The sequence below is a fragment of the Entelurus aequoreus genome, linkage group LG05 (genome assembly GCF_033978785.1).
Source record: "Entelurus aequoreus isolate RoL-2023_Sb linkage group LG05, RoL_Eaeq_v1.1, whole genome shotgun sequence".
Taxonomy (NCBI): domain Eukaryota; kingdom Metazoa; phylum Chordata; class Actinopteri; order Syngnathiformes; family Syngnathidae; genus Entelurus; species Entelurus aequoreus.
The window spans coordinates 80,474,214-80,488,154 of NC_084735.1; the positions used below are offsets into that span (position 1 = coordinate 80,474,214).

General features: G+C 37.8%; 2 protein-coding genes across 3 annotated transcripts in view; both read right to left on the reverse strand.

The window, feature by feature from the left end:
• Nucleotides 1-13,941, reverse strand: part of LOC133651091 (neural cell adhesion molecule 1-like) — an 881,445-nt gene that overhangs the window by 623,962 nt on the left and 243,542 nt on the right. The window lies entirely within an intron of this gene.
• LOC133649970 (neural cell adhesion molecule 1-like) overlaps nt 1-13,941 on the reverse strand; it is a 616,992-nt gene that overhangs the window by 15,495 nt on the left and 587,556 nt on the right. Inside the window, exons 10-12 of the mRNA XM_062046685.1 lie at nt 11,434-11,584; nt 3,051-3,235; nt 2,877-2,973 (exon numbers count right to left, since the gene is read on the reverse strand). Coding sequence (XP_061902669.1) covers nt 2,877-2,973; nt 3,051-3,235; nt 11,434-11,584 — 433 coding nt within the window. The remainder of the gene's footprint in view (nt 1-2,876; nt 2,974-3,050; nt 3,236-11,433; nt 11,585-13,941) is intronic.

Here is a 13,941-nt window from a genome sequence, read left to right on the forward strand (position 1 = left end):
CAGATACATGGAGGGGAAGAAAGAGAAGCGAACTGTATTAACCTTGTAGATTGTTATAGTAACAATAGGTTAAGCTTTGTCAGTGTGCCGTGCGGGGGACGACGTTAATAAATGTTTGATTAAATGTGAATACGGTGTACTGTACGTATGCATACAGTATGTGCTCGTATGTGTACAGCTGATTTAACGGAATAGACTCCACAGATTTTTTGCATTTTTAAATGAAAAAGTACTGTCTTCATATTATATTTACCGTATTTCCTTGAATAGCCGCCGGGGCGCTAATTAATTTAAAACCTCTTCTCACTCCTGCGCTTACCAAAAGCATGCGGGATGGGCAAGCATGCGCTAATTATTTTAAAACCTCTTTTAACTTCAGCGCTTACCTTATCATGAAAAGCACATTTAATAAAAACAACTTTATTAAGGTCTTACTTTTACTTATAAATGATGTCCATGTGCAGCTGCTTCTGATCAAAGGCAGTCTTCCTCATCTTTCTTCAGTTTTAAAAGTCTCTGGAGATATTCCTTTAATTATTACCTCCTGCTTCGATTGAAAGTCCAGTTTAGAAAACTGTTTTATTTTAGATATGTAATCCTCCATGGTAAATTTAATGACTCAAATTTGACCCGGCGGAAGTGCCAAGCATGCGCTAATTATTTTGCGAAACGAGTTTGACCCGGCTGTAATTCTAGGCAGGCGAATACTATATTCCCGGCGGCAATTCAAGGAAATACGGTAGGTGCAATATTATAGAGAAATGTAGGTGTGGAAACAAATAAATTAATGCATACACTGCACAGTCAACTAGGGGTGTAAATGGCATCAATCACTTAGTGAAAAGAGGGGTTGGATGCGCCTTCCACACATTCTCGGTGATAAACATGCATGCATACATAAACAAGCACATATACATACAGTATATGCATATATGCATTGGTACACATCGCCCACAATACAGCACACTAGTACGCGTGACTCATTCTCGCCATCATCACACTGTATGACTACATGTAATTCTTTCTTCTTTTTCTCTCACAATTTAATCATTTATCGAAGATTCGGCTGGTGAATATTATTAATCTTTGTTAATATTGTTGTGATTACTATAAATATAAAAAATATTTTTAACTATGGTGTAGTAAAGATTAGGGATGTCCGATAATATCGCACTGCCGATATTATCGGCCGATAAATGCTTTAAAATGTAATATCGGAAATGATCGGTATCAGTTTCAAAATGATCGGTATCGGTTTCAAAAAGTAAAATGTATGAATTTTTAAAACGCCGCTGTACGGAGTGGTACACGGACGTAGGGAGAAGTACAGAGCGCCAATAAACCTTAAAGGCACTTCCTTTGCGTGCCGGCCCAGTCACATAATATCTAGGGCTTTTCACACACACAAGTGAATGCAAAGCATACTTGGTCAACAGCCATACAGGTCACACTGAGGGTATCCGTATAAACAACTTTAACACTGTTACAAATATGCGCCACAATGTGAACCCACACCAAACAAGAATGACAAACATATTTCGGGAGAACATCCGCACCGTAACAGAACATAAACACAACAGAACAAATACCCAGAACCCCTTGCAGCACTAACTCTTCCGGGACGCTACAATATACACCCCCCGCTACCCCCTACTCCAAGGTGGGTAAGCTCTTTACATTAGGTGTACATAAGGCGCTCTGTCGAGTTTTGAGGAAAAAAAAAAGATTTTCAGTGCACCTTATAGTCCGGAAAATACGGTAATCTATGCAAGACGGCGTGGCGAAGTTGGGAGAGTGGCCGGGCCAGCAATCTGAGGGTTACTGGTTCAATCCCCACCTTCTACCATCCTAGTCACGTCCGTTGTGTCCTTGAGCAAGACACTTCACCCTTGCTCCTGATGGGCCTGGTTAGCGCCGTGCATGAGAGCTCATCAGTGTGTGAATGTGTGTGTGTGAATGGGTGAATGTGGAAAATAGTGTCAAAGCGCTTTGAGTTCCTTAAAAAGGTAGAAAAGTACGACCCATTTACCATTTAGACCAGGGGTGTCAAACTCATTTTAGATGGGGGGCCACATGGAGAAAAATCTACTCCCAAGTGGGCCGGACCGGTAAAATCACGGCACGATAACTTAAAAATAAAGACAACTTCAGTGAACAATGGGAGACCGGGCGTTCTGCTACGCTGCTCCCAGTCTGTGGAACGCTCTCCCTGACCACCTGAGGGCACCACAGACTGTGGATGCTTTTAAAAAAGGCTTAAAAACCCTTCTTTTTAAAAAAGCCTTATTTTTTTTTTTAGATATATGCATACTAGTTTTAGCTATTTGGCTGTTCTAGTTTTTATTTATTTTTTATTATGTTTTTATTTTTTCTAATTTATTTATTTATTTTATTTTATTTTTTAAATACACTGTAGCACTTTGAGGTTGTTTACTCAATGTAAAGTGCTTTTTACAAATAAAATCTATTATTATTATTATTATTAAAAAAATAATATAAAAATTAAATTACCGGATGTTATTTATGTAGTTTGCTTACATCGTGTGGTATATTTTTTTATATTTTTTTACATATGTAGCATAATCTAGAAAGACACAAATAATTGCTATTGTGACATCTAGTGGACACAATTAAAACAGCAGTCTCTTTCATTCAAAAATTTCGGCTAATTTTTATACTTAGTAAACTCATCCCACGGGCCGGATAAAACCTGTTCACGGGCCTGATCCGGCCCACGGGCCTTACGTTTGACACCCCTGATTTAGACCAAACATCACATGTAGACCAAAGGATGTGTTTTAAATGTGAAAAAAACATAATAAGGAAGTAAATGGTGTTTAAAAACTTGCTCTCAAGTATAAAAAAAACAAACAAACCTGCTTGGATGAGGAGGAACTCCTTGTACTCTGTGCCCATCACATTGTTGGCCGTGCAGTTGTAGCTTCCAAAGTCGCTCTGGGATTCAGGAGAAACCTAAAAAAAAAAAAAACAGACTACATCGCTGCTGAAAGGCAACAAAACAGTCAGTTTGTTTAAGGTTAGCGTCGTACCTCCAGGTAGCTGACGCTCCGCGTGTTGTGGATCTTCACATTGGTGGCGTTGGAGCTGGGCAGCTGAAGGCCGTCACGGAACCAAGTCACAGAAGCCGCCGGGTGGGCTTCCACCACACAGCTGAGGTTGGCCGGGTTTCCCTCCCACGTGTACGTCGTCACCGAGCCCAGAATCTTTGGAGCATCTAAAACAATGACGCTTGTTAACCGCAAATCTCGAAGAAAAAAAATAAATATCCTCAGGCAAAAAAAAATTCAGCTTTGTGTGAAAATACCAGAATCGGAGTGCAGTTGCGTAAGCTGAACGTGACCATGCGGAGTCTGTTAATGCGCTTTCTTGCCTCGCCAAAGACATCCAGCGGTGTTTGTTATGCTTCGCAGTGTGACAATTCATTTGGAAAATTCTCCATGAATTATTGTTCATTAAAGCTCAGCAGAAGGCAGTCAAATGCCTCCGTTTGTGTTCCTCTATTCGTTTCCCCGAGTGACGACAGCCAGTACGTAATGCCTGAAAGGAAAACGTTTGACATGCTCGTCAGCTGCGAGGTGAGCTTAAGTTTCAATTAAAAAAAAGACCAGCAGGTTGGAGCGCTCCTCCTGACCGAGAAGAAACGCTCTGTTGAGCTCGCTGAGTTCTATTGATTTGTCTGCCTACGGTGAGCAAACAACAATGGACGAGAAGGAGGCCAGAAAAGTTGTCTGGATGCTGTCAAACTCTATTTGAGGTAGCTCAGCCCGGAAGATTCCAAACTGATGATGTTTCACAGTTGGAGAATTTCTATTTCTATGAGTATTTGTGGTAAAGCCAATGTAGGTGTTTTAGACATAGGTTGTGGCTTTATGAGGCCGGCTTTCTCTAAGCCTCCGGAATGAAATAGCAATAGGGATCTCGCATTGGCAAAGGCTGATCATCAAACCTGAAAGCTTGAAGAATACTACTTCAGTATAATGGCTAGTACGGGTGTGGGCAACCCAAAATGTTGAAAGAGCCATATTGGACCACAAATACAAAAAAGTAATCGGTCTGGAGTGTTATAATGATGGCAACTCATGAGTGGCTAATTAGCTATATTAGCCTACTATCAAAATGACTATGTGTCGCAGGCTGAAGCAAATCTTTGTTGACAGAAATGTTGAATTTATTCTGCACATTTTTACAACATTGGAAAACATTAGTAAAACTTCTCAGAAAGGTGAGATAACTCCTGGAAATGACTGTCGTAGAATGGCCAAAGGTATAGATGTGTGTGTCCAAGTTAAAGGAAACAACATGCCGTCTTCTTCTAATTATTACAATCTTTGCAAGCTGGGTAAGTTTGCTGTGGTCTGGAACAACATGGCACACTAACAACTATCAGAAATGTAGCCAATATTACACTACCGTTCAAAAGTTTGGGGTCACCCATACAATTTTGTGGAATAGCCTTCATTTCTAAGAACAAGAATAGACTGTCGAGTTTCAGATGAAAGTTCTCTTTTTCTGGCTGTTTAATTGACCCCACAAATGTGATGCTCCAGAAACTCAATCTGCTCAAAGGAAGGTCAGTTTTGTAGCTTCTGTAATGAGCTAAACTGTTTTCAGATGTGTGAACATGATTGCACAAGGGTTTTCTAATCATCAATTAGCCTTCTGAGCCAATGAGCAAACACATTGTACCATTAGAACACTGGAGTGATAGTTGCTGGAAATGGGCCTCTATACACCTATGTAGATATTGCACCAAAAACCAGACATTTGCAGCTAGAATAGTCATTTACCACAGTAGCAATGTATAGAGTGTATTTCTTTAAAGTCAAGACTAGTTTAAAGTTATCTTCATTGAAAAGTACAGTGCTTTTCCTTCAAAAATAAGGACATTTCAATGTGACCCCAAACTTTTGAACGGTAGTGTATATACAGATAATGTGTCATGAAACATGGAAAAATACACTAAATATACAGAGGACATAAGTAAAGGTAATTACATGAGCTCAGATATACCTACAAACGAGGCATAGTGATGCATTATGTACGTACAGCTAGCCTAAATAGCATGTTAGCATCGATTAGCTTGCAGTCATGCAGTGACCAACTATGCCTGATCATCAACATCAACAAAGCTCACCTTTGTGCATTCAGGCACTGCAGAAAACGTTTGGTGGACAAAATGCGATTAAAAAAAGGAGTGGCATAAAACACGTCTTTCTGTGGCAGCGTCGGAGAAAGTTTTACATGTAAACAAACTGTTGAGTCACAGTCCATACAGCGGTGAGTTCAAGAGCAGCTGAAATTAGTAGGACAAAACGGCGCTGGCCAAATACTCTCGTCAGTGAAGCCTAAACACAAACCTATCAAACAGTGGGCTTTCTAACATTTAGGAAGGATTGTGTCATCTTTATCCTCCTACAGAAACCATACTACAACAAAAAACATTTTCACCCCATTTTTTCCCCATTTCCATACATTTTTAAAAAAGCTCCAAGGAGCCACCAGGAGGCCACCAGGAGGCTCTAGAGCTGCATGTGGCTCTAGAGCAGCAGGTTGCTGACCCCTGGGCTAGTAGAATGCTGAAAGGAACATGATATTGTTCCAATCTGGTCAGTTTTCTGTGGGTAATGTATGTTTTAATGCCATCCAAAACCAAAAGGGCTCCTGCTTTGATACTGACCAATAATTCCTAAAGCTATCCAAAGGCTGTTGAGGAATATATAATATAGCTAATATAGACACTTGCATCATGTGTTGCCTTCATTATAACACGTATATAAGACTTTTAAAGTCATTTTGATAGTAGGCTAATGTAGCTAGACACTTACATCATGTGTTGCCTTCATTATAACGCTTATATAAGGCTTTTAAAGTCATTTTGATAGTAGGCTAATATAGCTAGACACTTACATCATGTGTTGCCTTCATTATAACACTTATATAAGACTTTTAAAGTCATTTTGATAGTAGGCTAATATAGCTAGACACTTACATCATGTGTTGCCTTCATTATAACGCTTATATAAGGCTTTTAGTTTTTTGTGGCTCCAGACAGATTTATTTTTCTATTTTTTGGTCCAATATGGCTTTTTCAATGTTTTGGGTTGCCGACCCCTGCTGTATGCTATGTAAGGCCATGTTACCTTTAATGCCTGGTTCACACCAACGGCGCTTGCCGCGCTTTAAAGCGGCGAGCAAAGCGCCGTCATTTTTGTCAATTTTTCCACGAATATCCCGATCTCCGAAGTAATGTTATGCTTTGATACGCTCTGATACGCTCTGATACGAATTAGTTGCCGCTTTGTTACCGTTCCTCACGATTTGATGCCGCTTTGATACGCTTTAAATCATGCTTTGATACGTTTTATTACGCTTTATTGAACTTTATTACGCTTTGATGCGATCCTGACGCTTTAAATCAGGCTCTGACACGATTATCAAGCTCTGTTGTGCATTGTTACAACAAAAATAAGAAAAAAATGTGAAAAACTAGTATACTGTTTTCCACACATTTTTTATATTCATTTATTTTTTCAATTTCTCTTTTTTTTCCGTTATATTATGTTTTATATCTTCATTTCTTTTATTTCTTTGTCATCTTAATAAATATCTATCTTTCATTTCTTATGCTAGTTGACATTAATAAAAGGCATTTCTTTTAAACGTAACATATTCTCTTTATTATTAACATTTTCATACAGAAAAATGATAGACAGTAATGTCAAACTGCAACATCAAACAGCAGAAGTACAGAAACAATGATCGTCGTATAAAAAAGGCAATGATGCAAAAGAGAATGGATTTGTAATCCTGTGTTGGTTTTACATAAAGTTTCAATGTCACTAGTCAATATCACAGTCACTTCCTATTGCGCTTTGAACCAAGATCTGTTAAGCTTTCCTACGCTTTGAGTCAAGCTTTGCTGAGCTTTGTCAGGCTTTGTCACGCTTTGATACGCTCTCTGCGCTTTATTCCATTCTTGACAAAGTGCAGAATTTTTTTAAACCGTTTAAAAATTTTTGGCGAACTTCCCGCATGTCCCGCTTCACTACAAGCTTTCCCACGATCCATTACGACCCTCACGCTTTAATCAGGCTTTGTTACGCTTTAACGCCGCTTTGCATGCCGCTTTAAAGCGCCGTCAAAGCGCTGTTGGTGTGAACCTAGCATAAACTAAACAAAATTGATGCTAATCTATCCTATTTCTCTTTTTTTCCTAAAAAGGAATCGATAAGAGAACTGTTAAGGAACCGAATCGAAAAGCAGAATTGAAAGTGGAATTGGAACCAGAATTTTTTTTTAAAATCAATTCCCATCCCATTGATGGATGTGGCACAATTGTGTGTTTAGAGGACCTACTCAGTATTTTGCCATTTACATAAGAGGTAAGGATATTTTAAATGTTTTAATGGGATTTGTTAGCAAGACAAAACTACCAGTCTTCGAGCTGATCTCCACCAGAACTGATGCTATGATGGGCCGCAACAGTGGGTCCGTAGCACTCTGCAAAGAAAGTAAATCTTTCCCAGATATCCTAAATTATTATTGCGGAATTCACCAGCAAGCTTTGTGTTGAACAATTGAAATATGAAAGAAGTGATGGATATTGCAATGAAAATTGTGTGTTCTAGGAGTCCGAGCTAGACAGTTACCTGGATCTCAACTGTCTGGGGTCATTTTGTGTTAGATTTTTTGTTTGGAAAACAATGGTTGAGGATTCTGAATGATAAATGGATGGAACAAAACAAGGTACTACACTGATCTATACTTTCAAACTGATCTTCCTCTACCAGTAGTTCACTAATACCTGGGGACTCGTGTCGGACAAAGATCCAAATCAATACGATGCTTGCTTTGATGTTGAACAACTGTTCTTGACAGTTTTAAGAGGATGGCTTGACGATTTTGCTTGGTTTATTACAACACTGGAACACATGTTTCACCTTAAGTATTGGGGCCGTCTTGATGTTGGCCAGTAAACCCTGAACGCTTCAGAAAGATTAGTTGTCGACTGCGAATGCTGTACTGATAAACCAGAACAAGATACTGATTTAAACGTTCGGATTTAACTTTATTTGCCCGTAGTTGGCTAATCTTTAACGTCGGCTACCTGGGGGAAATCTTATGTTGGGTAGAGATCAAAATCAATAGGATGCCTGATTTGATGTTGACCAATAATCCCTGAAAGTTTCCAAACTGATTGTTGCTGCGTTACATTGGTACTGGGAAGTCGGCATTTCCAAGATCAGATGGGTTGGTTTTCAAATAGTTTGCCCCCTGATGTCGGATTTCTTCCTCGAAAAGTCCTCACCACCCCCGAGTTGGCTTTCAAAGATGGCTGAACAATAATAGAAGCTTCAGTAATATACCTTTTGAGCACTCCTGACTAGTTTTTGTCGCACAAATTCACCCATATCCAATGTATTGTTGGACGTATATACACGGTAATGTAATACGTAATGTAAAAATAGAAGGTAAAAATGGCATCTTTTTGTTTCTTTTTCACCGACCGTGTTTGAAGGTTGCAGAAAGAGCGCGTATTTGTCCAGAAGTTGTTTATATTCAAACAAGGCAAACGCAAGAATAGCTTAAGTAGATGTGGCCACATTTATAACTGGAACGCTGAAAAGTCTTTAGCTTCCGAGGTAAATGGAATGCACAAATAGACTGATCTCATGCTGAAAACGGAACAGGGTACTCGTGATCTATCTTTGAGCTTGGGTTTCATTCAAAATCAAAAAAAGATCTCGCTTAAAGATGTTGAATTAAAAGCAAACAGATATAATCCCTGAATATTTTCAGAGGATTTGTTGAAGACCGTGATTGGTACGTGCTTTGGCTAACATGTACTAGCACTTTAAATCAGGGGTGTCAAACTCATTTTAGATCGGGGGCCACATGGAGAAAAATCTACTTCCAAGTGGGCCGGACTGGTAAAATCACGGCACGATAACTTAAAAATAAAGACAACGTCAGATTGTTTTCTTTGTTTAAAAAAAGAACAAGCACATTCTCAAAATGTACAAATCATTTTTACACTTACATGTTACGGTTAATAGTATTCTATCTTTGTCGTTATTTATATTTTCTGAATACATTATGTGATAATGTTCATCAGTCATCACTCATTGCTGTTAATTTTCAATTTATCAAGATAAAAAAATTATATCAAAATCAAATTACAGGATGTTATTTATGTAGCTGGATCATTTTCCTCGACTGATGTACTGACATCATGTGGTTTATTTTGGACAAATAATTGCTATTGCGACATCCAGTGGACACATTTAGAACAGCTGTTTCTTTCATTCACAAATTTCAGGTTAATTTTATACTTAGCAAACTCATCCCGCAGGCCGGATAAAACCTGTCTGCGGGCCTGATCGGACCGTACGTTCGACACCCCTGCTTTAAATGAAGCTGATAAAATACTGTAACTTGACCGCCTACTGATTTGTAACTCGCATACCCTTTATGTCACGGGTTTCAAACTCAAGGCCCGGGGGCCGAATCATTATTTTATGTGGCCCGCGAAAGCCTGGAAATAATATGAGTTAATAAAATGCTTAATCTTTTCTTACTAAATGTATTTGTTCTTTCCCTTTTGACATTAAAAATCATGTACTGCATGCAACTGCACATCTTTTAACATTCAATATTATCAAAATCAAAATATGATATTTTTTTTGTTAAAATAAAGATAAATACTGTACTTAAATATCTGCTTGACTTATGATTTCAAAACAAATTATCAATCAAATTGTAGATTGTAAAATTGACAACAGATTTTACGGTATAGTTTTTTTACCATAAAATCAACTTTGGTACTATTTTTTTTCCACATACAGTAAGACACTAAAACGTAAAAACAAAAAAAACAAACAAACATTAAAACAACAGGATTTTATGGTAAAAACAAACAAACTGGCAGCTCTGTTGCTTGAATTTCACCGCTAATAACAGTGGTATTTTTTTCCAATTCCTTTCCATTTATTAAATTATTTTATATGCTGTAAAAAAAATCCCCACTGCTTTTACTGTAAAATTATGGTGACTGAGCTACCAGTTGTAGATATATTGTTAATGTATTATATATATACAGTCACGATAAAATGTTTACATACACAGAACTTTCCTCCAGAAGGTCTTATCTTTGTCCATGTGATGTCAGATGAAACAAAAATGTAGCTGTTTGGCCACAATACTCAGCAATATGTTTGGGGGAGAAAAGGTGAGGCCTTTAATCCCAGGAACACCATTCCCACCGTCAAGCATGGTGGTGGTAGTATTATGCTCTGGGCCTGTTTTCCTGCCAATGGAACTGGTGCTTTAAATGGGACAATGAAAAAGGAGGATTACCTCCAAATTCTTCAGGACAACCTAAAATCATCAGCCCGGAGGTTGGGTCTTGGGCGCAGTTGGGTGTTCCAACAGGACAATGACCCCCAAACACACGTCAAAAGTGGTAAAGGAATGGCTAAATCAAGCTAGAATGAAGGTTTTAGAATGGCCTTCCCAAAGTCCGGACTTAAACGTGCTGAAGAAACAAGTCCATGTCAGAAAACCAACACATTTAGCTGATCTGCACCAATTTTGTCAAGAGGAGTGGACAAAATTTACCATGAATTGATTAACGTGGACCCCGACTTAAACAAGTTGAAAAACTTATTCGGGTGTTACCATTTAGTGGTTAATTGTACGGAATATATACTGTACTGTGCAATCTAGTCAAAACTTCAACCAGAAGCTTGCCAGTAGCTTGTGGATGGCTACCAAAAGCGACTTATTGCAGTGAAACTTGCCAAGGGACATGTAACCAAATATTAACATTTCTGTATGTATACTTTTGACCCAGCAGATTTGCTCACAATTTCAGTAGATCCATAATAAATTCGTAAAAGAACCAAACTTCATGAATGTTTTTTGTGACCAACAAGTATGTGCTCCAATCACTCTATCACAACAAACTAAGAGTTGTAGAAATGATTGGAAACTCAAGACAGCCATGACATTATGTTCTTTACAAGTGTATGTACACTTTTGATCGCGACTGTACATGTATATTCATATATTACCCATTTTTTAAAAAACGGCCCTCTGAGGGCAACCACAACTGCGACGTGGCCCTCAATGAAAACTAATTTGACACCCCTGCTCTATGCATTGTACTCGTATTTTAAATTGCTTATCATTATGTCATTTTAATATCGTTGCGTACGTTCAATCCTGTGTAAATTTTAATTGTGGATGTTAAACGCTCCATAAAAGGACTACAGACGGAAACGAGCAAGGTGCTAAATCTGGTGCAGCCATTTTCTTAAAATGACTGCACGTTGTCCTTCAAATAAACAAATACAAACAAACAATAGGAATCCTGTTTAGAAAAAACAAGATCTTAAGTCCAGGAGCACTTACAGCGGACCTCCAGGTACACGTGCTGGTTGTCCTGGCCGATGGAGTTGCTGGCGGTGCACAGGTACTGTCCCGCGTAGGTGAACTGGATATTCTTCAAGAGGAGGGAGGACACCCTGGCGTGGCTTCGCACAACAATGTTTCTGTCCTGGCTCTGCGAGGTAAGAGACAGGAAAAAATAATTGTGAATGCGACTCTTGGCAGTCACTCCACGTTTGCATCAACACTATGCTGAGTAAGCACTTCCCTGGAAAGAGGGAAATACTTTGTTCTGTTAGAAAAATGAGATGCAGTGAACACAAATGTGAACTTTTGATTCGTCTTTCTGTCAGTGTGTTAGTTAATGGGCTACTTCTTGCTCCGTTGCAGTAGAACCTGAATCAAAACGTGAGAAAATAAATAGGCGAACAAACCAAAATATACAAAAACACAAACAGGCTCGCAAACTAACGACGCAAACAAAAATGGTAGCGAGCTGGCTTGGAAATGAGAAAAAACAAACCAGCTCAAAAAGGTTCATGTCCTCTTAATGAATATACTTTTCAGATTCTTCTAGTCAGATAAGACGAACAATAATTCAAGCTAATTATAAAAGCTAACTTGGTAGCAACCAAACAAACAGGCTAGCTTGCAAACAACCACTTTTTTTGCCAACTACAAAAGCAAACAGGGTAACTACTTCTAACTAAACAAACAAACAGGATAGCTAGCTAACAACTAACTGATTAAACAGACAGGTTAGCTTGTGATTAAGGGCTATATAAATTCACTTTGATTGATTGATTGATTGATTGAATCAAAATGTGAGAAAATAAACAGGCTAACAATCCAAATATACACAAACACAAACAGGCTCACAAACTAATGACACAAACAAAAATGGTAGCGAGCTGGCTTAGAAATGAGAAAAAACAAACAAACTTAAAAATGTTAATGTCTTCTTAATAAATATTCTTTTAAGTTTCTTCTAGTCAGATAAGATTTCGGTGTATATATATATAGACAAACAATAAGTCAAGCTAATTATAAAAGCTAACTTGGTAGCAACCAAACAAACAGGCTAGCTTGCAAACAATCACTTTTTTTGCCAACTACAAAAGCAAACAGGGTAACTACTTCTAACTAAACAAACAAACAAAAAGGATAGCTAGCTAATACCTACCCGATTAAACAGACAGGTTAGCTTGTGATTAAGGGCTGGATAAATACACTTTGATTGATTGATTGATTGATTTAATCAAAATGTGAGAAAATAAACAGGCTAACAATCCAAATATACACAAATACAAACAGGCTCGCAAACTAACGACACAAACGAAAATGGTAGCGAGCTGGCTTAGAAATTCCAAAAAACAAACGAGCTTAAAAAGGTTAATGTCTTCTTAATGAATATACTTTTCAGTTTCTTCTAGTCAGATAAGATTTCGGTATATATATACAGACAAACAATAATTCAAGCTAATTATAAAAGCTAACTTGGTAGCAACCAAACAAACAGGCTAGCTTGCAAACAATCACTTTTTTTGCCAACTACAAAAGCAAACAGGTTAACTACTTCTAACTAAACAAACAAACAAACAGGATAGCTAGCTAATACCTACCCGATTAAACGGACAGGTTAGCTTGTGATTAAGGGCTGGATAAATACACTTTGATTGATTGATTGATTGATTGATTGAATCAAAATGTGAGAAAATAAACAGGCTAACAATCCAAATATACACAAATACAAACAGGCTCGCAAACTAACAACACAAACGAAAATGGTAGCGAGCTAGCTTAGAAATGAGAAAAAACAAACGAGCTTAAAAAGGTTCATGTCTTCTTAATGAATATACTTTTCAGTTTCTTCTAGTCAGATAAGATTTCAGTATATATATATAGACAAACAATAATTCAAGCTAATTATAAAAGCTAACTTGGTAGCAACCAAACAAACAGGCTAGCTTGCAAACAATCACTTTTTTTGCCAACTACAAAAGCAAACAGGGTAACTACTCCTAACTAAACAAACAAACAAACAAACAGGATAGCTAGCTAACAACTAACTGATTAAACAGACAGGTTAGCTTGTGATTAAGGGCTATATAAATTCACTTTGATTGATTGATTGATTGATTGAATCAAAATGTGAGAAAATAAACAGGCTAACAATCCAAATATACACAAATACAAACAGGCTCGCAAACTAACGACACAAACAAAAATGGTAGCGAGCTGGCTTAGAAATTAGAAAAAACAAACGAGCTTAAAAAGGTTCATGTCTTCTTAATGAATATACTTTTCAGTTTCTTCTAGTCAGATAAGATTTCGGTATATATACATAGACAAACAATAATTCAAGCTAATTATAAAAGCTAACTTGGTAGCAACCAAACAAACAGGCTAGCTTGCAAACAATCACTTTTTTTGCCAACTACAAAAGCAAACAGGGTAACTACTCCTAACTAAACAAACAAACAAACAAACAAACAAACAAACAAACAAACAGGATAGCTAGCTAACAACTAA